A 27294-nucleotide genomic window follows, 5' to 3' on the forward strand; every position below is an offset into this window, starting at 1 on the left:
AAAGCAAAAAGGTTTTTTTTTAATAAACATATACTATTTAATTTAAATTTATTTGGAATTTCCTAATTAAAAAAAACTCTCCTCACACATTCTTGGTTTAGTCACAACCACCACCAATAAATAAAGTACCTAGACAGGTTTGTCTATTTTTTTAAAAAATAAAGTCTAACTTGATTGACTTAACCTTAAAAATACTGACAAAAGATAGTAATCTGGGGCTGGATCGATAGCACAGCAGATAGGATGTTTGCCTTGCATGTGGTCAACCTGGGTTCGATTCCCACATTCCATATGGTCCCCTGAAAACCGCCAGGGGTAATTCCTGAGTGCAGAGCCAGGAGTAACCCTGCATATCTCCAGGTATGACCCAAAAAGCAAAAATAAATAAATATAGTAATCCGAGATAATTGAGGATATGGTACACACACACACACACACACACACACACACACACACACAGAATCCCAATGAATAGACAAGAGTACTATTATAGATCAAGAACTATCCCAAACCTACAGACATTATCCCACATTATGAAAAAGAGAGCACACATATAAACATGTACATATTAGACTGGAAGGTCAGGTCAAAGAAAAGGCCTACAGACTGAATGATACACCCACAAAATTTAGTTGGAGTAAACAAAGCACAAATCGAAAGTGTTGTCAGAAATGACCCAAGAAACTTTGATTCTAGCCAAGCTTCATTGTACATACAAAATTATAAGTAAAATCACTTAAGTTCTCAAATCCCATTTTTCACATGGAAAATACTTCCATAAAATATACTTCAGTTGTATGGTGTACAACAGAATTCTTTAATGTAAGTATATTAATAGCAAATTATTAAACAATTAAAATTGAAGAGCAAGAGATAGGATAAGCAAAATAAAATTTTCTGGACAGAAAAATAAGCATGGGAAAACTTTCAGTTAGTAAATATGAAAAAACTCTGAAGTCTACCAGTAATTTAAGAAAATGTTACTTTCATCCACTCAACTGCCAGCAATGGGTCAGGTCAGAGAGAGAGTAAAGGTAAGGAGAGTAAAGGTAAGGTGGTGTGCCTATGAGAACCCTGGGTTCAATCCCCGGCACCACAATAATTTTAAAAATCACTGTCACTCGTTTGCATATAAGTGGATCAACATGGAAAGTATCATGCTAAGTGAAATGAGTCAGAAAGAGAGAGACAGACATAGAAAGATCGCACTCATCTGTGGAATATAGAATAATAGACTATAAGACTAACATCTAAGAATAGTAGAAATAAGTACCAGGAGGTTGTCACCATGGCTTGGAGGTTGTTCTCTCATTCTGGGCAACTCAGAGAAGGGAACACCAATTAAAATGTGGTTGTTGGTCATGTGGGGGAAAGATGATGCGGGCCGAATATAGACTAGAGACAACACAATGGCCACTCAACACCTTTATTGCAAACCACAACACCTAATCAGAGAGAGAGAACAAAAGGGAATACCCTGCCATAGTGGCAGTGTGGGGTGGGGGGAAACGGGACTGGGGAGGCGGGGAGGGATGTTGGGTTTACTGGTGGTGGAGAATGGGCACTGGTGAAGGGATGGGTTATCAAACTTTGTAAGGGAGAAACATGAGCACAAAAATGTATAAATCTGTAACTGTACCCTCACGTTGACTCACTAATTAAAAATAAACTATTAATTAAAAAAAAAATTAAAAAAATATTCAAAAAAAAAATCACTGTCACTGTCATCCCGTTGCTCATCGATTTGTTCGAGCGGGCACCAGTAACGTCTCTCATTGAGAGACTTATTGTTACTGTTTTTGGCATATCAAATACCCACAGGTAGCTTGCCAGGCTCTGCCTCGCAGGCTCCATACTCTCGATAGCTTGCCGGGCTCTCCAAGAGGGGCAGAGGAATCAAACTCGGGTCGGCCGCATGAAAGGCGAATGCCTAACCGCTGTGCTATTGCTCCAGCCCCAAACAAACAAGTTCTGCCATTTTTTTTTTCTTTTCTTTTTGGGTCACACCTGACGATGCACAGGGGTTACTCCTGGCTCTGCACTCAGGAATCTCTCCTGGCAGTGCTCAGGGGACCATATGGGATGCTGGGAATCGAACCCGGGGCCGGCCTCGAGCAAGGCAAATGCCCTCCCCGCTGTGCTATCGCTCCAGATCAGATGGTAAAACTTGAAAGTTCTAAATTGTTTCAAATAACGAAAAGCTGAACAGCAGGGGTGATAGTACAGCAGATAGGGCCTTGCATGCGGCCAACCCAGGTTCGATCCCTGGCATCCCATATGGTCCCCTGAGCACCACCAGGAGTAATTTCTGAGTGCAGAGCCAGGAGTAACTCCTGAGCATTGCCGGGTGTGACCCTTCCCAGCCCCCCCCCCCACAAAAAAGAAAGAAACAAAGAGAGAAAAGCTGAAGAGAAGAGCACTGCCATATTTTCACTACCAAGATTCAAATATGTTAAACGTTCTGGATGGTTTTGGTGGTTATTCCAGGTTTTGACCCATATTCTCAGTGTTTGGAATCTTTGAAAGACCCAAGGATCTGCTCAGCGGGCCAGATGTGCTTCCAGGCAACCAAAGCTACATTTTATTTTATGAAATTAGAATTTGAGAGCAAATTTTACTAAATCAGTCTTTTTTTTCCACAAAGCCATTTTCTATCACTAGTTTTGATTCTAGTTCTATGATTATTATACAACAAGATTTACAAACTCTGCAAGAAAAAAGTTTGCAATATTAATAACTCATACAAAAATTGAAAAAAGATATTCTAGTTCTACTCTCTATCCAAAGTAATAATTGTATAAATGCACAATTAATGACATAAAATGCATTGTACCTTTCTGTTCCTAATATATCCACTGTATATTGCCTCTTTTTTTTTCTCCTTCTTCTCAAAATCTTCTTTAGAAAGCATAAGCTCATGAACATCCTGGGAATCTGCAGGTTTGCTTATCATCTATTAAATATTAAAAAAGAAGATTCTTAAAAGTTCTTAAAAGAAACTATTAACACATTAGATGGAATTAACCTAAAAGTAATGGATGAACTTTAATATGTAAGAAAAGTTTTTACTTACTCTAGCTGATTGTCCAACAAAGAACACTGCCTGCTTGCCCCCAACACCAAAATAGGAAATATCACTATTTAAACTGCGTGGGACTGGTACTGGACGGACATATCCTGAATGATCACTGAAATAAAACATTACAAAAATATTTAAATGTCTAGAGAAACTGGCATAGCACTTAAAGTGTTACTAAAATGATACCCCTCTCTCAGAAGATCAAAAATAGGCAAAATCCTCATTCCAAAAGTAGCCCAAATCTTTAAACAGAGATTGTGTAATTCCTTTCTATTACTTCATGCAGAACTCTTGCAGACTCTATCTCGTCTGGTGAAGCCTACATTTTTTGAAATTCATCTTTCTTTTTACTGATAGTTCCCTAAATGTACATTTTTTTCATTAAAAAAAAAAAAACCCTGAAAACTCCAGTATAACCCAGTGTGATTCTAACCACTGGTACGGTGGCATCTTTTCACACACCATGTCCTCCACCATGACCTACTTACAAAAGCCAGGATGCAGGAACAATCCAACTATCCAGTGCCATGAGAGGACAATGAAGTTGTGATATATATATATATATATATCACAACTTGTGATAGATATATATATATATATCACAACTTCATTGTTGTGATATATATCACAACATATATATATCACTATATGTGTATATGTATATATATGTATATGTATATGTATACACACACACAGTGGACTACTACTCTACTACTCAGATACAGGAAAAAATTAGATCTGGCCTTTTGCTACAACTTGTTTGGTGCTGGGTGGGGGGAAGGGGAGGATATTATGCCGGGGGGCTTGTTAAGTGAGTCAATGAAGAAGGAAAAATACTGTATGGTTTCACTCATATATTACTTTTTTTTTAATAAAAAGCACAGGAATGAACAGTGTCTGATAAAAAAGAAAGAAAGAAAAAAAGAAAGAAAGGAAGGAAGGAAGGAAGAAAGAAAGAAAGAAAGAAAGAAAGAAAGAAAGAAAGAAAGAAAGAAAGAAAGAAAGAAAGAAAGAAAGAAAGAAAGAAAGAAAGAAAGAAAGAAAGAAAGAAAAGCCTTGAACTCTGAATACAAAACTGAACCTCAATTCTGTATTCAAAAACATAGCATGAAGGGCCAGGGGAAAAGAAGGCAGAAAAGGTAGAGAAACACTGGGCAGAGTCGGACACAGTGCTGGACAGGCAGTATTTTTTTCTTACTCCATAAACAAAAATATAATATTTCTATATCATACTTTGTATACCGCACATTATTTTATATATCAAACAAAACCACAAAAAAATTCTATATTCTAACAATGCTACCTTAATCACAATAATGAAACAAAAGGACCCAAAGTTATTCAAAAGTTAAAAAGGCAAAACCCAAAGTAAAGATATCATCTAGTCTAAATGGTCCTCAGAGTGTTTACCACAACCAGCTGCAGCAACATTCCCTGGAAACTGGAGGAAAGCATGGTTTGTGGGCCCATCCCACTACATTTTGAAATGGTCCTTCCTGACTAAATATATCTATATGTATCCTTCACCATCTAGGTAGAACCAGCTTTCCAAATTTTTCTAATGCTTCTGAACATTTTAAAATAGTGCCAGAATAATAATAATTGGAACTGATTTCTTTTTCTAGACATCATTAACAAATGAACCTCCAACTGTGCCATAACATCAGAGAACAGGCACTCGTGGTCTCTCAAAATACTGGAAAAGTCTCCAGAGACACCATTTTCCAACATCATAAATAAATCATTGGGATGAGACTGGAACCAGTACTATAATCAGTGGTAAGGGTAAAAAGGTGTGGAACAGATGGAAGAATTCAAGAATACAAATTACACTTGAAGAACTTACCCGCAATAACTGAAGAAAGGATTAGAAAATATCAAAATGGGTAAAAAGACATGAACAACTAAAGAAAAATACTTCACATAGTGTAAAATGTTCTAGAAAGAGAAGGAGAGAATAACAGCTACAAATATTTTGATCGAACAAAAGATATGGCTCCACCACCAGATCCAAACAAGATGAATGGAAGGAAATCCAAAATGCAGTAAACACCAAAAATAAGACAGATGTAGAAAAATGGGCTGAAACTGTACAGTAAAAGACAGAAGAATATTACATCTGAAAATGCACAGAGAAAAATCTGCCAGCCCAAAACTGTGAGCTGAACTTAAATAAAAGGCTTATTACTAAGGGCTCAATAGGCTGGAGTACAGAATTCCCAAGCCAGGGACAAAGTTTCACCCCGGGACCAGGTCACAATACTTCCATGGATGGAACCTCAAGCACCAACCCTGAAGTAGCCCTGAGCATCACCAATACTTACAAATAAACCAGTAACTTTTTAAAAAGCAAATTTACCTCCAAGAAATTTCCTCTAAGGAACGTTCCCAGGTGGGAGAGCCTGCATGCTCCCCCAAACCAGGCCCACCCAAGCAATGAGGAGACGCACAGGGCAACCAGGCGCGCCTCGTCCTCCCCTGAGAAAAGAGATGCTGCTATCATCACGATCTGACATGCACTGAATGTTTTTTAAAATATTTCTTTTGTAACCTTTGGTACATCTACACAATGGAATACTATGCAGCTGTCAGAAAAGATGAAGTCATGAACTTTGCATATAAGTGGATCAACATGGACATGCTAAGTGAAATGAGTCAGAGACAGACATAGAAGAATCGCACTCATCTGCAGAATATAAAACAACAGAATGGGAGACTAACACCCAAGAATAGTAGAAATAAGTACCAGGTTTGCTCCATGGCTTGGAAGCCAGCCTCACATGCTAGGGGAAAAGGCAGTTCAGATAGAGAAGGGAAGACCAAGTAAAGTGTGTTTGGAGGACCCGCTCAGGATGGGAGAGGAGTGCTGAAAGCAGACTATAGATTGAACACGACAGCCACCCAATACCTCCATTGCAAACCACAACACCCAAAAGGAGAGAGAGAACAAAAGGGAATGCCCTGAAACAGAGGTGGGGTGGGGTAGAGGGGGATGGGATGGGGGTTGGGAGGGATGCCGGGGTCATCAGTGGAGGAGATCGGGCACTGGTGGAGGAATGGGTACTCAAGCAGTGTATGACTGAAACACAAGCACGAAATTATGTAGATCTGTATCTGTACCCTCACAGTGATTTATTAATAAAAAAATAATTTTAAAAAAATGTTTCTTTTGTGATACTGGGGGGGCAGAGTGTTAGTACAGTAGGTCGGGTGTTTGCCATGCACATGGCAGACCCAGGTGCAACTCTCAGCAACCCCTACTGTCCCTAAGCACTGTCACTGTCATCCCGATGCTCATCGATTTGCTAGAGCGGGCACCAGTAAAGTCTCCATTGTGAGACTTGTTACTGTTTTTGGCATATCGAATACGCCATGGGTAGCTTGCCAGGCTCTGCCGTGCGGGCGAGGTACTCTCGGTAGCTAAATGCAGGGACAGGGCGACCTGTGAGCACTGCAGGGTGTGGTCTCAAAACAAACCTGACAAAAAAATAAAAAATAAAAAATAAAAAAACAATAAAACAAAAACAAAAAAAGGGGGCTGGAGCAATAGCACAGCGGGTAGGGCGTTTGCCTTGCACGCGGCCGACCCCGGTTCTAATCCCAGCATCCCATATGGTCCCCTGAGCACCGCCAGGGGTAATTCCTGAGTGAAGAGCCAGGAGTAACCCCTGTGCATCGCCGGGTGTGACCCAAAAATCAAAAAAAAAATCAAAACAAACCTCACAAAATGTGCTGGGGGGGGGCTGGTGCACGGGGGGGGGGGGGGGCCCGGGGGGCTGGGAGGGTTCAGGCACTTGTCTTGTAAGTAGTCAGTTCTCACTTGATCTCTGGCTCTGCTATAATCCCCAAGCACTGTCAGGAATAAGTAGTGAGCACAGCCCTGTGTAGCTCCCAAAAGAAAAACAAAACAAAGTGTGTTACAGGAAAAAACATAGCATGAAGGGCCACAGAGAAAGCTCAAAGGGCTAGAGCACATGTTTACAAGAAGGAAGCCCACATTCAATCCTTGGCACCACTGGGAGAGATTCCTGTGCACTGAGCCAGGAGTTAGTCCCTGAGTACTGCTAGGTGTGAGGGGAAAACGCTGGGACTGAAGAAATAGTAGAGTGGGTAGGATGCTGGCCTTGCACGCAGCCCACTCAGGTTCGATCCCCGGGCCCCACCAGGAGTGATCCAGAGTCATGAGTAAATAATGAGCACTGCCCAGTGGGACACCCCCCAACACCAAGTAAGTGTTTATGTACTATGGAATTTCTAAAAAAAGTCATACTTGGATGGTCCAATTAGACACCCACCAAAAACAGCACCAGCAAGGGCAAGAAAATCCTAAAAAGACTCCACCTAAAACTCTGGGATAAATTAGTTCGATTAACTGGCAGGATACAAAATTAATGCATGCAAATTTCACATGCATTGAAATACATAATATGTATTTAATATGCATTTCAATGTAACAAATATGAAATGCAATGAGTTGGGGAAAAAGAGAAGTTAAGAAAATAATCCTGTACAGTTTCATCAAAAAGATGAATGTGAGTAAAAATAACAAAAAAGGTGAAAGACCTATATATGGCAAACTATGACATTACTAGAACAAAAAATAGCTATTGATAGTTAAGTTGGTAGAGCACGTGTAATACCAGAATTCAAGCCACTGAACTACATGCCCTATGCCCACTCCCCAAACCACTAGCATCTAGTCTGATGGTGACTGAGCAACAATGGGACGGAGCAGCAGACTGTCAAGTCCGTGGCATAAGCAAATCTGAGCATTCGGAAGTGGCCCCATACACTCTAAAAACTGCTGGATACTGACCTTATTATTTTATTATTTGACATAAAAAAAGGGGGGAAGACATTAATTTAGTGCTTATCGACTGCAAGAATTTCAAATTGACCTTTTTACCTAAAGCAATCTACAGATCCAATATAGTCCTATAGCATTTTCCAAGGAAACAAGACAATTATTAAAATTTGTATGGCAACCACAAGAGAAAGTGTATAGACAAACCCTGAGAGAAAAGAAGAAATACAGGGGGCTGGATTGATAGTACAGCAAGTAGAGCATTTGCCTTGCACAGCCGACCCGGGTTCTATTCCCAGCATCCCATGCGGTCCCCTGAGCACCACCAGGAGTAATTCCTGAGTGCAAAGCCAGGAGTAACCCCTGTGCATCACCGGGTGTAACCAAAAAGCAAAAAAAATAAATAAATAAATAAAAAGGATATATGTACCCCTGTGTTCACAGCAGAATCATTCACAGCAGTAAAAAACATGGAATCAAACAAAATGTCTACCAACAGATCACAGAATAAAGAGCGGGGTGTGTGTGTGTGTGTGTGTGTGTGTGTGTGTGTGTGTGTGCGCGCGCGCGCACGCGCACGTACTCAACGGCATACTGATACACCATTAGAACTTATAGGATTGTTTATTTTAGGACAAACTGATAAAACTTGAGTGATTATACTACATTAAATAAAGTAAAAGATAGTTATCTATATGGTGACAGAAACAAACCTTCAGAAACAGGCACTTCTGAGACTCAGTGAAAACTAAGGTGGTTACTAGAAGGATAGGGGAGGGGAAAGGGTGAGAAAATGAACAGAGGAACCTTTTTGGACATGGCACTAGTATTTGGTCACAGGAGTAAAGACAATTACATACACATAAATAGAGGCAGAAAACTGAACTAAAATTCCATAGAAATCAGTAAGTCAATGAAATTTAAAAAATTAAGAAATTTTCAATATAAGGGTACATTTTGTAGTTTTCCTAGTTGTACATATAGACCATAAAAATGCTATAAAGTCTAATAACATCAACATATCATGTGCTAATAACATCATCAAAATATCATGACATAACAAAATATCAGAATTCCTATCTTATTAAAGTACCCAGCAGCATCAAGAAAGACTAGGTTTACTAACCTTTCAAAGTCACCTTGCCTTGTGAATTTTGACAACCTGTACACAGCCCAGTTATTAAGTTGTTTAGAGGTCATTCCTCTACCGTTATCAATCACTGCAACGGCAGGTTTTCCTTGCGTTTCATCAAAAAGCTATGAAATAAGTTCAAAGAGCAAAGTTGAGTCAATATTAAAAATCATAAAAAGGTATTTTTAAAAACTGTAATTCAATGGGCTCCCATACACACTGCTAGTGGAAGTATAAATCATTACAACTTTTGTTGTTTTTTGGTTTGGAGCTAACTTGGCGGTACTTTTGGCTCTGTGCTCAGGGCTCACCTCACATTGAGGGACCCATGTGGTGCCAGGAATGGAACCGGGGTTGGCCGTTTGAAAGGCAAGGGTCCTCCCCATTGTATTATGGCTCCATCCCACAACTTTCTTTTTTGAGGCAAAGGAATAGAAGCCAGAGAGTCCTCCAAGTAGTCTGAGTGGGCCTGGGGCTACTCCTGCCAGGCAAGTGGGTCATGTCAGGGCCCAGGACTACAGAGATACACAGGCGCCACAGTGCTGGGAGCCACCAAGGCCACCCTGGCAGTGCTGAGGAGTCTCCAGAACAAAATCTAGTTATGCTGTGGGTACAGAGCAGGAGGTGACCGATAGAACTCAGGTTCTGTTATGCAGTAGATGAATCCCTGTCCCTTGAGCCAATTCCCCGTGCTATTAGGAGTTTCTGAAATGCACTTGGAGGAATAGAAGTCTTAGAAATCTTCAAAACAGGGAGTTTGTACAGTGAGTAGGGGGTTTGCTTTACACACAGCTGAACTGGGTTCAGTCACCGGCATCCCATATGGTCCCCCAAGCAGTGCCAGGATTAATTCTTGAGTGCAGAGCCAGGAGGGACCCCTGAGTATTGCTGGGTGAGACTCAAAAGGACAAAATAAGAAATCTTCATAACCTTTAACTCAGAAATTCTTCACTTCTGAATTTAGTTTAAGGAGCTAAAAGGAAGTCAGAGACACAGTATAAGGGGCTGGAACATATGCTTCACATATTAGAACCCAGAGTTTGATCCCTGTCACCACACCCCCTCCCCACTCGGAGTGGCCCATAAGCACTAAGCTGTAAGCACCTAAGCATCACTAGTGCGATCCAAAGACCTAACAGGATGTTCATCGTACCAGCATTGCATACAATTATAAAAGTATGATGGGGCACACGGGGAGTCTAAGTGATCAATGGTAGGTTGATAACATAATTTATAAGATAGTTTAACTGTAACAGCAGAGTAATATACTTAGAACATTCATGATATGCTTACAGTGTAACTGGTTAAGGGAGAGTAAGGGAAAGTTGATTTAAAACAAAATATGATCACAAAAATATGTAAATATACATGCATAAAAAGAAGATATATAACATTTTTTGATAGAGAAGGAGAGATGGTACAGTGGCTAAGGATGCACACAGCCAACCTGGGTTCAATCCCCAATTACAAGGAAGTGATCCCTGAGTGCAGAGTCACAATTAGGTCCTGAGGAGAGCTGAGCATGGCCCAAAAACAACAACAAAAGACACCATTAGGTAACTCACTTTTAACTTACCATCATTTTAAAACTGTTCTCTAATGCTAATTATTTTATCATACTTTCTTACCAGTTTAATCTGTATTTGTCTAATACCGGTGTTGCGAGAAGTAGCAGACAATGAATTGTCAATTAATTCTGCAAGAGCAAAGGCTGAAAAGAGAATAAAAAATCATTATTGCTTAACTCTTCCATCCTAGACACTTCACATAAAAGTTCAAAGTAGAAGAAACTCTGAAGTATCTTAAGCCACCACTTTTTCCTCCTGAAGACTATAATTAAAGTATTATCCTGATCCTAATGATACAGTGCATAAAAGTTATCATCACCAATCACCACCAGCATAAACAAGCAATCATCAACCAGCATTTGCACAGTACTATACAAGTCAAGCCAGCCATGACTTGTGGCTTGAAGAAGTTTACAATCTAAAGACAGACATACATAAGAGACCAACAGAAGACCATAACCATAAAATCAAATAATAGTCTGTGGTATCCAATTTCAGTATGCACAAGTCAAAAGTAATCACATTTACAGATCCGAGGGCAAATACAAAGAAACTATAAACATGTCTACTGAAAGCTATTTTTTATATGGAGCTCTTATGACTAATAACTTGTCAAATGGGAAAACATGCCCACTCAACTATATTGATTTCCTAATACAAAACCAACTTTGCATTGTTAACTAACAAAACTACTGTTCTGTTCCCACTGAAATTTAATCAAACAAAATCTGTTATTAAAGGGCTAAACATTCCAGCAAACATTTATACACTATAAAACATTTACACAGGACAACTTTAGAAAAAGGTACCACAAATTATAGATTTGTGTATAGACTTGCCTAAGGATAATGACGATAAAAAAAATTAAAAATATTAGAGAATACAAAAAAAAAATATTAGAGAATACAATGGGAATAAAAGATTTAAGTCTGGAGATGAAAAACTGAGTTAAATTTGTAATATTCGATTAAAAAAGATAAAAAAGGAAAGCCAAGATGGATTTAAGCCTCTAATTATATATAAGATTGAATAAATGATCTTATTTTTCAAAAAGGGATATGTCAGGGCCTGGGATATAGCTCAGCAGTAGATCGCTTGCCTTGCATGTGTGAGATTCTGGGTTTGATCCCAGGCAACACACAAAAAAATAAGAACAGGAAAAAAATTAGAGGAATGCTTACCATTTACTATACTGAACTCAGTGAACAGAGACAGTTAGCAGAGCTCCACCAGGACCACTCACTGTGCACAAAAGCCAAGAGGAGTGAGCCCTGAGCACAGTTGGGTGAGTCCAAAAAAACACCCATGGCTCCCCTGACCCACCGCCCAAACCAAAGCCAAAGTTAGGTTTTAAATTATGTTAGAAAGTAATGCACATGATGGTAAAAAGAAGAACAGAGGAAGAAAAATATTTAAAACAAAAAAGGTGACGATATGGAGAAATCACTTGTGATTTTTGGCAGGAGTAAAAAAGAGAATCTTACCCAGAAGCACTCAGGAGACCATGCCAGGTGAGAGATTAGACTGCGGCCGCCCGCATGCAAAGCACATGCTTCAGCCAGCTAAACTATCTCCAGTCCCACAACTGCTTTTTTAAAGAGGGGATCAAAGTAAATTTGGTTGTGACAATTATGGATAAACAAGATTTGAAGTGTAAGAATGAAACAGGGGTATCAGGAAAGAGCATATCAGGGAGAAAGGACTGTAAGCTGAGAAAACAGCCTACAACGGAGTGGTGTTGGCAAACAGGGGGAAGAGACAGGAAACAATAGGAGAAAACCAAGACAGCTAGTAATGCTACTTTTGTACTACTCTTAACGCCAACAGTCATGGATATTTTCAGTAGAAGAGCAACATCATCCTATTCTGCAAAACTGACAATGATGTGTATAAGCATGGAAAAGAGAGAATTAAAAGAGCACTACATAATCTAGGTCACATGATGGTGCCTCAGACCAGGTGTTAGGATAAAGTGGAAAGGAATGGTCACTTCTGGATAAAAACTGAAGTTTTTTTTTTTTTTTTAAAAAGAGTCTTATAAAGTGAATGAAAGGTACAAAATAAAGAATAATCCAATTTTTTTTTTGAGGTAACTGGGAAGACAGAATAAAGATTAATTTTTTTAAAAATAGGGTTAGGGTTAATTTGGATGGAGTGAACAGACCAGGATTTCCATCTCAATAAGCTATGAAGTTGCATCTTGGGCAGTTGGGACAGAAAACTGGAAATAAACACTATTCACTAGACTTAATCACCTAAAAAGTGTGGTACTGGGCCAGAGCACAGAAGGTAGGGTGTTTGTCTCACACGCCGCCAACTTGAGTTCAATCCCCAGCACCCCATATGGCCTCCCAAGCCCCGTCAGAAGTAATTGCTGAGTGCAGAGCCAGGAATAATCCCTGACCATCATCAGGTGTGACCTTAAAAAAAAAAAAAAAAAAGAGGGTGATGCTGGATTGTTTTATGCATGGAACCCTCCCATTAACAGTAAAGTAAAAAATTATAAAACTGAAACTTAAAAAAAAATATGTACAAAAAAAGAAATAGAAGAGACTGAGGAAGAGGAGCTCTGTGAACAGAGAACACAGTTAACTCTTGAGTTATCTTGTAAACAAGAGCAAATAAAATAGGGCAGTAGCTGGTAAAAGATTGATGCTTTTAAAATGAGGGAAGTATGAGCTTTTCTGGATGAAAAGCACAATGTCGGGGGCAGGTAGATAGCGCAAAGGCTAGATATCACGCTCTACATGGACGTCCAGGTTTCATCCCCAGCACCTGGTCCCTAGAGCACCACCAAGAGTCCCACAGGTGCTGAGTTAGTAGCAGTAGTCCCCAGTACTGGGGGGAGGGTGTGTGTGGGGGGCACAATGTCTAAGATAATATCTTTAACATCTGAATTCTGGACATGAGAGAGTGCCAGCACTTGCCTGGCACATGGCCATCCCGGTTCAATCCCCAGTAGCACGTTTGCTTCTCCATCATGGCCAAGAGAAATCCCTGAGCACAGCACTAGGAGTAACTCCTGAACACTGATAGGAGTGGCACCCAAATCAAGAAAAATGAAAGAAAAGGAGTTTAAACTCTTGAGGTCACTCTGCTAGATGTGCCTCCATCATTATCTGCCTTTGGCAAGTTAACGTTAACCTCTTAGCTTCCATTTCTTCCATTTCTACCCTTCAAGGTAGGGTCTTTACCTACTACAGGTAGCACAAAGGATTAAGAATTAGGGGCTGGCCTTTTGGAAAACAGTATGGACGATTCTCAAAAAACTTGAGGTTGAGCTCCCATTTGACCCAGCAATACCACTGCTGGGAATATATCCCAGAAAAGCCAAAAAGTATAGTCGAAGTGACATATGCACTTATATGTTCACCGCAGCACTGTTTACAATAGGCAGAATCTGGAAAAAACCCGAGTGCTCTAGAACAGATGACTGGTTGAAGAAACTTTGGTACATCTATACAATGGAATACTATGCAGCTGTTAGAAAAAATGAGGTCATGACGTTTGCATATAAGTGGATCAACATGGAAAGTATCATGCTAAGTGAAATGAGTCAGAAAGAGAGAGACAGACATAGAAAGATTGCACTCATCTGTGGAATATAGAATAATAGACTATAAGACGAACACCCAAGAATAGTAGAAATAAGTACCAGGAGGTTATCACCATGGCTTGGAGGCTATTCTCTCATTCTGGGCAACTCAGAGAAGGGAACAGCAAGTAAAATGTGGTTGTTGGTCATGTGGGGGAAAGATGATGCGGGCCAAATATAGACTAGAGACTGAACACAATGGCCACTCAACATCTTTATTGCAAACCACAACACCTAATCAGAGAGAGAGAACAAAAGGGAATACCCTGCCATAGTGGCAGTGTGGGGTGGGGGGAGACGGGACTGGGGAGGGGGGGAGGGATGTTGGGTTTACTGGTGGTGGAGAATGGGCACTGGTGAAGGGATGGGTTATCAAACTTTGCAAGGGAGAAACATGAGCACAAAAATGTATAAATCTGTAACTGTACCCTCACGTTGACTCACTAATTAAAAATAAACTATTAATTAAAAAAAAAAAATTAGGGGCTGGGGCAATATAGCACAGCGGGTAGGGCGTTTGCCTTGCACGCGGTTGACCCAGGTTCAATTCCCAGCATCCCATATGGTCCCCTGAGCACCGCAAGAAGTAATTCCTGAGTGCAGAGCAGGAGTAACCCCTGTGCATTGCTGGGTGTGACCCAAAAAGAAAAAAAAAGGAACTAAATGAAATAATGCTTACAAAGCACTTGGCAGAGTGCCTGGCACCTGCAGCTAAAAATAGCAATAAATCATAATACTAAAAGCATAAAAGGCAATGGTACAAAAATTTTGTCACCGGAATACTGAGTAACTTTTAACAAAATGAAAACAAAGACATAATAGAACAAACGCTTCAAATAAACTATTACATGCTGTGTAACAAGTGAAAACAAATACATATTGCCATATCTACTAGGAAATCTACTACTTTTTTGTTTTAGAGCCGCTCACAGCTCGTGTTTGGGGTCAGTCAGTCACCATGCATCATTGTTGGGGATTAAACCTGGGCCTTCTACATACAAAGCATGTGCTCCAGCCCACTGAGCTATCTCTCTAGCCCTCTTTTAATTTTATTATAACATTTTTGGGTTGGGGGGGGGTCACACCTGGCTGTGCTCAGGGCTTATTCCTCACTCTATGCTCAGGAATCATGACTAGCAGTGCTCAGGAGACTGTGGTGCCAGGGTTTGATCAAACCCAGGTCAGTCACATGCAAGTTAGATGCTTACCCACTGTACTATCTCTCCAGCCCCTCCAGTCCTATTTTAAAATATGTAAGGAAAGCAATATACACCATATAAAATCAATTAAAAAAGAAAAAATTATAAACATCAAAATGCTGAAGGGGAAAAAAGGGGGAGAGGGGTGAAAGTCAGAGAGATAATGCAGTAAGTAGGGCCTTTGCTTTGTACCAAGCCAACCAGGTTTCAATCCCTGGCACCCTATATGATCAGGAATGATCCCTGAGCAGAGCTTGGAGTAAGCCAAAATGTTTAGTGGTAATTTTTTCTGGTGTTAAGGGATATGGTGTTACATTCCTTTTGTTTATCCGTGTTTTCTAATTTTCTACAGATTATAGTGCAGCAATAATGAGAAAAATATATAAAAGAAATATTCAGAGGAAAATCTTAGTAGTACACACTTTGCCAGGATCTAGAGAGAAATGATTGTCCAGGGGCCAAAGAAACAGCTGGAATAAGTGACTCTTCTGCTAGTGGGAGGCTCTCAGGATTCCTGAACACCATGGTGTTTAGTCAATTGGGATTCTCTAAATCAACTGATATGTGAAGGTAATTACCAAAGAAACCAAAGAGAGGATAAAAACCAAAAAGGCACAATGGTAGGAGCAGTAATGACAAATGAAAAGCAGAACACATATAACTTTCTTGTACAATTCAGGGACATAAGAGTAGAAGAATATACAGATGAAAATTTGTATACAGGGGTGGTTTGAGTGACAGTACAGCAAGGCAGGGCATGTGCCTTGCTTAAGACCAAGCTGGTTTGATCCTTGGTCACTCAAGCCTGAGCACAAAGCCAGAGTAAGCCGTGAGCACTGCCAGATGACTCTAAAACCAAACAGCAAAAACAAATATACAGGGTCTCTGATGAGGAATAAAATTTAATGCCAGATCATTTTTAAAGGAAAAGTATCTTAATTCTAAATTCAAATAACTTGAGGTAGAAAAACATACATGATGAAAAAGTTGAAGAAAATTCACAATGGCTAGTCATGGTCTATAATGCAGAAGGAGAGAATTTTTTTAAGTGAAAGAATGAGGTGAGTGATAAAGGAGATTAGCAGTTTATCAGATTAGCATAAGTGAATACTTACGCAAAGGGTTTTGTCCTTCACTTGCATAATATTCATACATGCCACTTTTAACCAGAGTGTCATAGTGAGGTAGGAAGTCAATTCGCTCTTTTGTAGCCGTGAGTAGCAACTGGTTGACTGACTGCAGCAGGTATAAAGTGACTCCATCCTTAACAGTTTCATCTATAACCAAAAGGGAGTATCTGAAGTGCTAGGTCAGCAAGGGAAGCTTGGGGACTTAAGGTTATAAATATGCACATGATAGCTATAAAATATCTTTAAAGATGGAAAAAGCAAAAAATGTATCAACCCACAAATTCAGCTGTTTTGTGACAGGTGTCTGTGGAATGGGAACAAATACTTCAGTCTTATAAAACAATTCTTGAGTTATGCTATCATAGGAAATCAGAAGAGGAATTACATAACAAATGGTTATTTTCAAAAGGCATCAGAAATTAAATCCAAGTAAGTATTGCAAATGAACCAGATTTCTTTTAAAAACAAAAAAGAATCTAAGTTGGGGGCTGGAGCAATAACACAATGGGATAGCACAGCACTTGCCTTGCATGTGGCCAACCCAGATCATGCCAGAAACCAGAAGAATCCCCCAAGCCCAAACAGAAGTAATCCCTGAGCACAGTGGGGAGGGGGGAAGGAGGTGGAGGAGAAGGATCATCTAAGTTAGAAGGAAATGTAACTTCTTGTGAATACACACAGAACACCAACTACCACTGACTCATCTGTCATCAACTACATTTTCCTAATCTTGCTTAAAATACAATCACTGGACAAACTGCATTTATAGTCAGTTTCTTTCCCCACCCCTCACCCCTAGCAACAAAGTAACCAAAATCATCAATAGTTATATAAATGTTTATGTATGGAATTATAGTGCCCTACCATGCATTATAACATGGTAAATATAACAAATTTACATTGCTTACCAAAATTATCACAGGTAATTTCTTTTCTACTGGTTGTTGTAATAACAAATTTCTCTTCTGATGAAATGCCAAGTGTCTGTCCAAAAAAAAAAAACCACATACAATAATTATAAAACAGAAATAAGCATACTCCTCAAGCTTACTAGGATATGAAAAAAATACTGTGCACAAAATAATTATTTAGCAGTTACATTTAAGTAATATAAGTATTAAAAAAACTTTTAATCTTATTAAGTTTTTTCCCTTTAAACACAAATCTAACTAAAAATTACCTATTGCTAAACAAAAGTTGTTTTTTCTGTTATCATCTAGGAACACAAGTGGTCCAGTTATAACATTTTCAAAGGGTTTTTTTAAAAAAAAAAAAAAAATCAGCAGGGCTGGAGCAAGCACAGCGGGTAGGGCATTTTCCTTGCACACGGCCGACCCGGGTTCGATTCCCAGCATCCCATATGGTCCCCTGAGCACCGCCAGGGGTGATCCCTGAGTGCAGAGCCAGGAGTGACCCCTGTGCATCGCCAGGTGTGACCCAAAAAGAAAAAAAAAAAAAAAAAAAAAAAAAAAAACCATCAGCAGGATGCTTCCAGACAAAGATGCTATTTCACATCAATAAATAAGTAAATGCACTTGGTACAAAGCACTAATATAACATTTATGCTGATAAAGATTGAATATTTAAGGGTCAGGGAGATAGTGCAAAAAGGCTGCAGCAATGCCTGGTGTTTACAGGGCCCAGGTTCAATTCCCAGCATTGCATCTGGCATCACCGGGCAGAACACCTTTGCAGAAGTCAACCAAAAAAAAAAAACTGGTGGGGGGGGGCTTTCTGGGTCACACCCCACAATGCACAAGGGTTACTCCTGGCTCTGCACTCAGGAATCACTCCTGGTGATGCTCGGGGACCTTATGGGATGCTGGGGAATCAAGACTTTTTTTTTTTTTTTTTTTTCTTTTTGCGTTTTTGGGTCACACCCAGCGATGCTCAGGGGTTACTCCTGGCTTTGCACTCAGGAATCGCTCCTGGCAGTGCTTGGGGGGACCATATGGGATGCCGGGGATCGAACCCGGGTCGGCCGCGTGCAAGGCAAACGCCCTACCCGCTGTGCTATCGCTCCGGCCCCGGGAATCAAGACTTTTTTAAAATGTAAGGTACTCGAAGAAAACAATAGTCATTATGTAACTATGAGTAAGGATAGTTAGGCACCACAGAATATCCCATAGTAAAAGAATCTTTATTTGAAAAGCAGGAAATTATAAATCATGTAGATAATTTGTAGATAATTACAACAAAAATATTGTTGGGATTCACAAATCAAGATGAAAATCAAGAAAAGGCAAAAAAGACAATACATAAATCAAATCCAATACGCCACAGGTAGCTTGCCAGGCTCTGCCCTGCGGGAGCAATATTCTCGGTAGCTTGCCGGGCTCTTGGAGAGGGGCAGAGGACTCGAATTGGATACGCCAAAAACAGTAACAATATAGAAAAGATGAAGTCATGAACTTTGCATATAAGTGGATCAACATGGAAAGTATCATGCTAAGTGAAATGAGTCAGAAAGAGAGGAACAGACATAGAAAGATTGCACTCATCTGTGGAATATAAAATAACAGAGTAGGAGACTAATACCCAAGAATAGTAGTATACAATACCAGGAGGTTGACTCCATAGCTTGGAACTTGGCCTCACACTCGGGGGGGGGGGGGGGGGAGTCATACCAAATGGAGAAGGGAACACCAAGTAAATTGTGAGTGGAGATCCCAAGTGGTAAGGGAAATACACGCTGAAAGTGGACTAGTGTCCGAACATGATGGCCACTCAATACCCCTATTGCAGACCACAATACCCAAAAGGAGAGAGAGAGAACAAATTGGAATGCCCTGCCACAGAGGCAGGGTGGGGAGGGGGGGATGGGATTGGGGGGTGGAAGGGATACTGGGTTCATTGGTGGTGGAGAATGGACACTGGTGGAGGGATGGGCTCCTGAACACTGCATGAGGGAAAAACAAGCACAAAATGTTTGAATCTGTAACTGTACCCTCACTGTGACTCACTAATTAAAAAATAAAAAATATAAAATAAATTAAAAAAAAAACAGTAACAATAAGTCTCTCAATGAGAGACGTTACTGGTGTCCGCTCGACCAAATGGATGAGCAACGGGATGACAGTGACAGTGACATAAATCAAATGAAAAAATTCAAATAAATGACCAATGAACACAGAAAAAGAACAATTTCAAGTCTCCCCCCCCCCCCCCCAAAGAAATCCTTGAAAGGAATTATATAGACCAGGCCAATAGTATAGCAGGTAGGGTGCTGACCAGAGTTCTATCCCTCGAATCCCAGGAGTTAAAAAAAAAAGGAAAAAGGCTACATGTTAATTAAATATCTTTTAAATTAAGGCATCCAAGGGCTGGAGGGAGTACAACAGGTAAAGCACTACCCTTGCCAGGGTTCAATCCTGGCACCCCCTATGATCCCCTGAACCCCTGAATTTGTCTATTACTATTGTTTAGTACTTCGGGCCACACCTGGCTGTGTTCAGAGCTTACTCCTCGCAGGGCTCACAGGACCAGATGGAGGTTTTTCTTTAATACTCCCTATTCTGTGTTTGCCTATACTCCTTTGCTCTTTGCTTTGTTTGTGTTTTTGGCCACCTCTGAAACTGCATGTTTTTGGTCATGCTCTGTTAGAAATTGAACTTGGGTCTCCCATGTGCAAAACTTACATTCTGTCCCTTGCTTGAGCTATCGCTCTGGCCCCTGCCTGGTTTCCTTAATGGCGGAATTTGGCTGCTTCTTTGTCTGTATGCTATAGCCTACAATAAAATATATTAATCTGATAAAATATAATAAAAATAATACTGAAATTATTTTTTATTCATGTTTATTTTAAATTTTTTGGTTTGTTAGGGCCATACCCAGCAGTGTTCAGGGCTTACTCCTGGCTCTCTGCTCAGGGACCACTCCCAGAGTGCCCAGGGACCTAGTAAGGTCCTGGGGATCGAATCCTGGTCAGGTGTGTGCAAGGCAAGCACCCTACCTGTGGTCTTGAAAGAGTTTTTTTTAAAAGCTTGTAATTAAGGCTTTGGTTCAGTTTCTTTACAAAAAGTACTCCAAAAATAATCCTGGTACACAGTACTTCCCTCAGGAGGTGGCATATAATAAATATATGAATATAGCAGACTTACAACAACATTAACATCAAGTTAGGGAATTAAGTGCCTTCAGTTGGAGTCCCTCCATAATAAAGTTTTTCTTATCTGATAAAGTTCATCCACTGGTGGTGGTATTCTGATGACCCTATTCCTGTAAAATTAGCTAATTTTTTTTAAAGAGCTGCCTTGCCTCATTTAATAGAGCTTTCTGGTTATCTAGAAATATAGTTGATATAAGAAGTTGGATAAATGCTTTATTGTTTCCCTTTAGCACAAGTTCAGTGTTCAGAGTGGGAGTTGGTGCTTCTTTTAGTATTAAACAATGAGGGTTTTTGTTAAAAACTTTTTAATCATTGATCTAGTTTTTGTTGCCTTAAGTTTAATCTATTACCTGATGCAGAAGTCATCCTTTATTATAGCTGTATAATATATTGATTTCAGAGAATTGGGTTTTTTATTTAATTTTTTTTTTTGTGGTCAAACCCAGTAGTGCTTAAGGCTTACTCCAGGTTCTACGCTCAGGAATCACTCACTCCTTAGAGGGGCCAGGGGACCATATGAGAGGCCAGTGATCAATCCTAGGTTGACCGCATGCAAGATAAGAGCCCTACCATCTGTACAATTGCTCCAGACCCTAGCTCTGTCACTGTCACTTTCACCCCATGCTCATCGATTTGTTCGAGCAGGCACCAGTAACGTCTCTCATTGTGAGACTTACTGTTACTGTTGTTGGCATATCCAATATGCCACAGGTAGCTTGCCAGGCTCTGCCTTGGGGGCGAGATACTCTCGGTAGCTTGCCGGGCTCTCTGAGAGGGACAGAGGAATCGAACACAGGTCGGCCGCGTGAAAGGCAAACACCCTACCTCTGCGCGAATATTTTAAATCTGAAATCAATTTATTAAACAAATTGGCCAGGCCCTAAATCCTGATAAAAGTTTTTCATTCTTTCTATAACATTCTATTGGGGCAAGAGTTTCAGTCATCTTTTTCACTGTTATAAGTGCATTTCAGGGGCCAGAAAGATAGTATAAGGGTAAGGTACATGTCTTACATGTGACCTACTTACATGTGACCAGCATCATCGTGTGCAGCCCTGGAAGCGGCCCCCACTCTATTAAAGCTGGGGTGACCCCGGCAGTCCACAACTCTTGGACCAGAGCAGCTCTGCAACCTTGGCTGTTCAGTGAGTGACTGGCATTGCCAGAGGGGGCTTTGACCTCCTGAGCACTCCTCGGGAGACCTCTCCCACTCCACCCTCACCCCCACTAAGAGGGCACTAAACCAAGCTTTTTCCTGGGTTAACCAAACATATGGCTCTGCATCGAATGGGTCACACTGAGAACCTCCCCTTCATCACATCCTTAGCTATCTTCAAACTCCCTGCTGCACAATTCTTCTCAAGTCAATTTTACAAAATACTTAGGAACGGCTAACATATTGGCAGTCCAGAAAATTCTAAAAACAACTCTTTTTTGGGGGGGTCACACCTGGGGATGCTCAGGGGTTACTTCTGGCTCTATACTCAGGAATCACTGCTGGAAGGTTCAGGGGGACAGTAAGGGTGTATGCAAGACAAGTGTTCTATACACTATACAATCTCTCCAGGCCCAATCCTCAAATTATCTACAACCCATTCAACAACCCAGTCGAGTCAGAAACACACAAGGAGCCTGCAAAATGGCCTTTAATGGTTTGGTCTTTGGCGTAACAGTCAACGACTTTATCCCTGAGTGAACAAGACAAAGAATACCCATACTGGATTTGAGTGAATACAGATTAAAGCAGGTCGCTTTATCTCAACTAACATGCAGCCTTAACAGTACAGGGCAATACCAGCAGCGGTTCTTCCTATGTGAAAATACTGTCATTTTATCACTTGGGTTTTATGAGAAATGTAGGGAGAAAAGAGGGAGGAAGGCAAAAAAGAAGGGATGAAATTCTTGCTTTGCTAGCAGCTGCAATTTGTGAGACATGTAGGGAGAAACTTTTCTCAAATCAAAGCTTTGTGGGTAGGGTGAGGGGAGGGGAGGGAGGGAAAAAGAAAGGAGAGAGAGGAAAGGGAGAAAAGGAAGGGGGAGGGGAAGGAAGGTGAGCACAACTTTTGCTTCCCTAAAAGTTGGACTGTTTGATTTTATACACATTGTGGAGTTTTTATCAATTACCCTGCCGCCCTCAGGAAGATTAGGAAATGCTAAATTGATCTTACTGCTGTAAGTGGTGCAAGGTTTATCAAACACACTCTCATTTAACTACCTCGGGGCTGGAGCGATAGTATAGCAGGTAGGGTGTTTGCCTTGCACACAGCCAACCTGGGTTCGATTCCCAGCATCCCATATGGTTCCCTGAGCACCACCAGGGGTAATTCCTGAGTGCATGAGCCAGGAGTGACCCCTGTGCATTGCCAGGTGTGACCCAAAAAAGAAAAAAAAAACAACAGTATCATTTAACTACATCGTAGGCAACTACTAGTGTATTCTCTCACACATTTCACTACACACACACCCTTCTTTTAAAGTAACTGCATGCTATGTACAAAAGTTCTTAAAAAAAAAAAAGAAATGAGATTCACTCATTAACTACAAAGCAACTTCAGGTTTATAAAAAGGTTACGTTCCTGTTCATAACAATATGATGGGATAATTATAGTTATACTAGTGTAACAAAAATTCACAGGCCCACCAAGAAAAAGTAGACATTTCCTCAAAATTGGACCTGAGAAAGGTTTGCATAGCTAGGATTTAATGACTGGACACTAACAACTAGTGAAGTGAGTCATTTTTCTAATCTTCAGTCCTGTAAAGTCATGAAAGCTCAGGTGAGTTATCAAAGCACTTTAACTGCTTATCAAAGGTCTAAGAGCTTCTGATCCACCCCTTCCTCTGCATTGCTCCCTTTTACCAACAAGCTAAGCTTTCTTCAGATTCGTATTTTTCTGACACTCTAAACACTGGTTTAAGTTTTAATGAAAATTTTTAATTTAATGCATTATTTTTTCTCATCTCCTAACTAGGAAAATGTAAGTTTTAGTGCACAATGTGGGTACTGTGTTCTTTAAAAAAAAAAAGATCATCACCACCAAGAAAATTTTTAGAATCAAACAGTTTCCAATCCAGTTTCATTACTAATTATATATAGTGTTGGGCTTATTTTAGTAATTTAATTCAGTCTTTCATGCACGTCTTTACATGCATGTCTTTCATGCATGTAATGGTCACAAAGCTATAAAATTAGATGGCATTCTATCTTTAAAGCATAATCTATGTTTTAAAAGGTAAATTTTCAAACAAAAAGAGCCTTCCCCACTTAAAAAAAAAAAAAAACGTGAATACTTCATGTGACTCCTGGGTTCAAATTCTAATTTGAATGAACTGTTGAACACATTGAAGAATGTGCTGCAATTTGTTTCTCTCCTTCTGGTGGCTTCACTGATAGTGCTCTACTTTGTCCATTTGTTCAATAGCACCCAACAAAAGTGTAATGCGAAATTGAGTTGACTATAACCATTACTGTTGCTGGATTTACTGTAGTGTTGTCTCAGTGAATTGAGTTAATTTTCTATATTACTACGCTATTATTTTGTTATGCTTATAGTGTTATATTAAAAAAGCAAGGTGCCAGAAGGATAGTATAGCAGGGAGGTGCTTGCCTTGCATGCAGGCAACCAGGGATCACTCCCTGGCACTCCATATGGTGCCCTGAGCACTGCCAGAGCACTCCCAGGTGTGGCTCAAAAACAAAACCAAAAAAAAAAAAAAAGTGGATTTCCCACAATCCAATGACAGCCAATAATAAGCCATAGGCAAGAATTTCCATTTCTGCAATAAGTTTGGGGTCAGAGTGATAGTATGTATAGCAGGTAGGATGCTTCCTGTGGGCGGCAGACCCAGGTTCGATCTGGGGACCCCCATAAGTCCTCTGAGCCTGGCAGGAGTCATCCCTGAGTGCAGAGTCAAAAATAAGCCTGGAGCATCGCTTGGTGTGGACCAAAAACAAACAATAAAAAGCCAACAACACTTCCTCTATCCTAGCCATGGAAGGGAGATTCAGAGACTGACAAGAGTATTTTAAGGTTTCATGCATACAGCAGGCCAGCACCCCCTTCCCCCCCACAGGAGTCTCTCCATACCACCACAGGGAGAAAACTTCTCAAGGGAGAATGAAGGAGTAAGACCTTCTTGGGAAGCGATTTTAAAATACATGCCATGGAATTTCAAAATTTTCTGACATTTATTCCTGTAACGCATTTTTAAATTTCTATACTAATGCTGGGGAGAAATGAAATTTCAAGGTGTTATCATGGCATTCTTTAAGTTACAAAAATTGAAAACAATGTAAGCGTCCATTAAATGTAAGCGCACATTAAAGCAGATACGTGGCCAGTCCTACAGAATCTACCATTTCAAACTCTGATTATGAAAACTTCGTTAAAAAAAAAAAACCTAACAATACTAAGTTGAGAGTGATAGAGAACATATTACAGTCATTAAGGACCTATTGGAAGCAAGGCTATAGAAGAAACTACTTCAAGTACTTAAAGTAGCTAAAACATCTACCACAAAGGTTCCCTCCCCCCAAGGTTCCCTCTTCTTAGTATGCTGATATTTTACAATTAAAAAAAATGATAAACGTGAAGCGCTTCCTTTTTTGTGGGATGCTTTTGAACAAGAACCAACAGATGAGCTTTTATTTCATTCACTTCCCAAGTACGTGAGCTGGATCCCCACACTTCCAAAGTTATGAATTTCGGTTTTCATGCAACTAGTCCTTCGACTTTGGGCATGCATACGTGCAAGGCACAGTGCTAGACACTGGGAAGACAGCTGTGAACAAGTGAACAACCCTCGTTCTCGAACGGCTTCTGATTATTCTGGGCTTTCAATTAGCGCTGCGACTCCAGTTCTGCCTCTCCACGGGCATTAAAGCATCAGCCTCGCCCGCAGCTGAATCAGAAATTAAAAAGTGCTTCAGAAGTTTTTTTTTTTCTTTGACACTAAGCGTTCTTTGCCATTTAAACAGAGGCAGCGATTAGGCATGACAAGTCTTCCCATACCATCACGCCTCTACAAAACACTTCCCGCTTCAAAGTTGATCTCTGCGGCGGTCGTTCGTTTTCAAAGCAAACTAACAAGAGTGGGACAGAAACCCCCTTCGATGTACCCCCCGCTATACCCGTGGACCCCCTTGGTACGGCCAAGCTCTGGGGCTGCCAAGGATCGGGGCTCAGCGAACAAGCTGGGCAGCGCCCCGCCCGCCGCGCGCGGCGGGGCAGTTTGCGGGGGTCCGCAGCCCCGCGGGACCCCACCGAGGCGGGCAGCGCCAAACTTGACCGAAAGCCCCAGAAATGAACGCAACGTTTCCAGAACCCAATGCAAATCGCCCCCAGGAATTCCACCACGTCCAACGACCGGCGCGACTCGCGCCACCGGAGGCACCGGGGGCTGAGCCCGCTCTTTTCTCCACAGAGAAGTCCCGAGAGCGGCGCCCGCAGGACCCGGGCGGTTTCCCCGACTCGTGGGGCAGCGGCAGCGCCCGGAGAGCGCGGAGGTCGCCGCCCCCGCCCCCACCCTGCCCCCGAGACGGGGCCGCGCCGGCCGAGCCCCCACGAGCCGCACGGGCCCCGGCTGACAGGTTTACTGCCCCCCGCGGCCCCGCGCCCCGGTCGCGGCGCCCTACCTGACACACGGCGGCGCGGAAGCCGGCGAAGTCCTGGCGCTCCCCGACCTGCAGCGGCCGGTCCCCGAGCTCGGCCTCCTTCTCGCGCCGGTCGAACAAGTACACGGTCCTGCCGCCGTCGCCGCCGCCGCCTTCGCCAGGCTCGGCCGCGGGCCCGCCGCCCGCCGCTGCCATGTTGGGGGGGAAGCGCAGCCGGCCGGGCGCCCGGGACGCGCGGGGACGGCGCGCGAGGCCTCGAGCCGGCGCAGCAGCCGCTCCTGGGCCCGGACCCCGAGTCCTACGCGCTCCCGCGGCAGCCGCGCGTCACTTCCGCGACCCGCGGCGCCCGGGGGGCCCCCCAGGCCGCGCCGCCAGCGCCTGCAGCAGCCTCGCAGCACGGAGCGCGGCGCGAGCAGCCGCCGGAGCCGCTGGCGCAGGAGGAAGAGGCAGCCCCGGCGTCGAGGGGCGGAGCGAGGCCTGCGGGCCGCGCACGGCCGGGCGGGGCTTGGGCGCGCTCGGGGCCGCCCCTCCGCCCGCCGCGGCTGGAGGGGGGCGAGGGGGGCTCCCCGCCGACCTTCGCCGAGGGTCCCGCGTGCTGCGGCCCCGCGCACCTGCCGGGATGCCCGGCTGGGGTGCCCGGCCCAGGCGGCAGCAGGCCTCTCTGCGAACACGTGGGTGCTCGCGGGGAGACCGCGGGCGGCGGGAGGCCGGGCGCCCCCCGTTCAGTCGCGCGCGTTTCTGTTTGGGTCGTGAAAACAAAGCGGGGATGGGGGTGCTGCCGACGTCTGAAGCGAGCCCCGAGACGTTATGGCGCCCTGCGCCCGGGGACTGCGGGCTGGCGTCCAGAGCTCCCCGGGGAGGGCCCATCGCCCCATCACCCCATCACCCCATCACCCCACCGCCCCCTCAAAACTGGAATTGAAATCCCAGAGATCTGTTAGATAAAACAGATGCGGGCCGCAGCGATCGTACAGCGGGTGGGGCTCTTGCTTGCACGCCAGCGAACGGGGGTGAATTTGCGACATGTGGACCCCGACATGTTCCCCCCGGGAGTGAGCCCCGAGT

General features: G+C 42.3%; 1 protein-coding gene across 2 annotated transcripts in view; it reads right to left on the reverse strand.

The window, feature by feature from the left end:
- Positions 1-26639, reverse strand: part of SMCHD1 (structural maintenance of chromosomes flexible hinge domain containing 1) — a 107360-nt gene extending 80721 nt beyond the window's left edge. Inside the window, exons 1-7 of one of the 2 annotated variants that reach the window (XM_055126578.1) lie at positions 26251-26639; positions 17416-17491; positions 16493-16654; positions 10644-10726; positions 9010-9140; positions 3074-3188; positions 2834-2953 (exon numbers count right to left, since the gene is read on the reverse strand). In XM_055126578.1, coding sequence (XP_054982553.1) covers positions 2834-2953; positions 3074-3188; positions 9010-9140; positions 10644-10726; positions 16493-16654; positions 17416-17491; positions 26251-26424 — 861 coding nt within the window. In that variant the 5' untranslated portion in view covers positions 26425-26639. The remainder of the gene's footprint in view (positions 1-2833; positions 2954-3073; positions 3189-9009; positions 9141-10643; positions 10727-16492; positions 16655-17415; positions 17492-26250) is intronic. The other variant, XM_055126577.1, reaches the window with a different exon arrangement.
- Between the last annotated feature and the right edge of the window lie 655 nt (positions 26640-27294).

Source organism: Sorex araneus, chromosome 2, assembly GCF_027595985.1.
Source record: "Sorex araneus isolate mSorAra2 chromosome 2, mSorAra2.pri, whole genome shotgun sequence".
Classification (NCBI taxonomy): domain Eukaryota; kingdom Metazoa; phylum Chordata; class Mammalia; order Eulipotyphla; family Soricidae; genus Sorex; species Sorex araneus.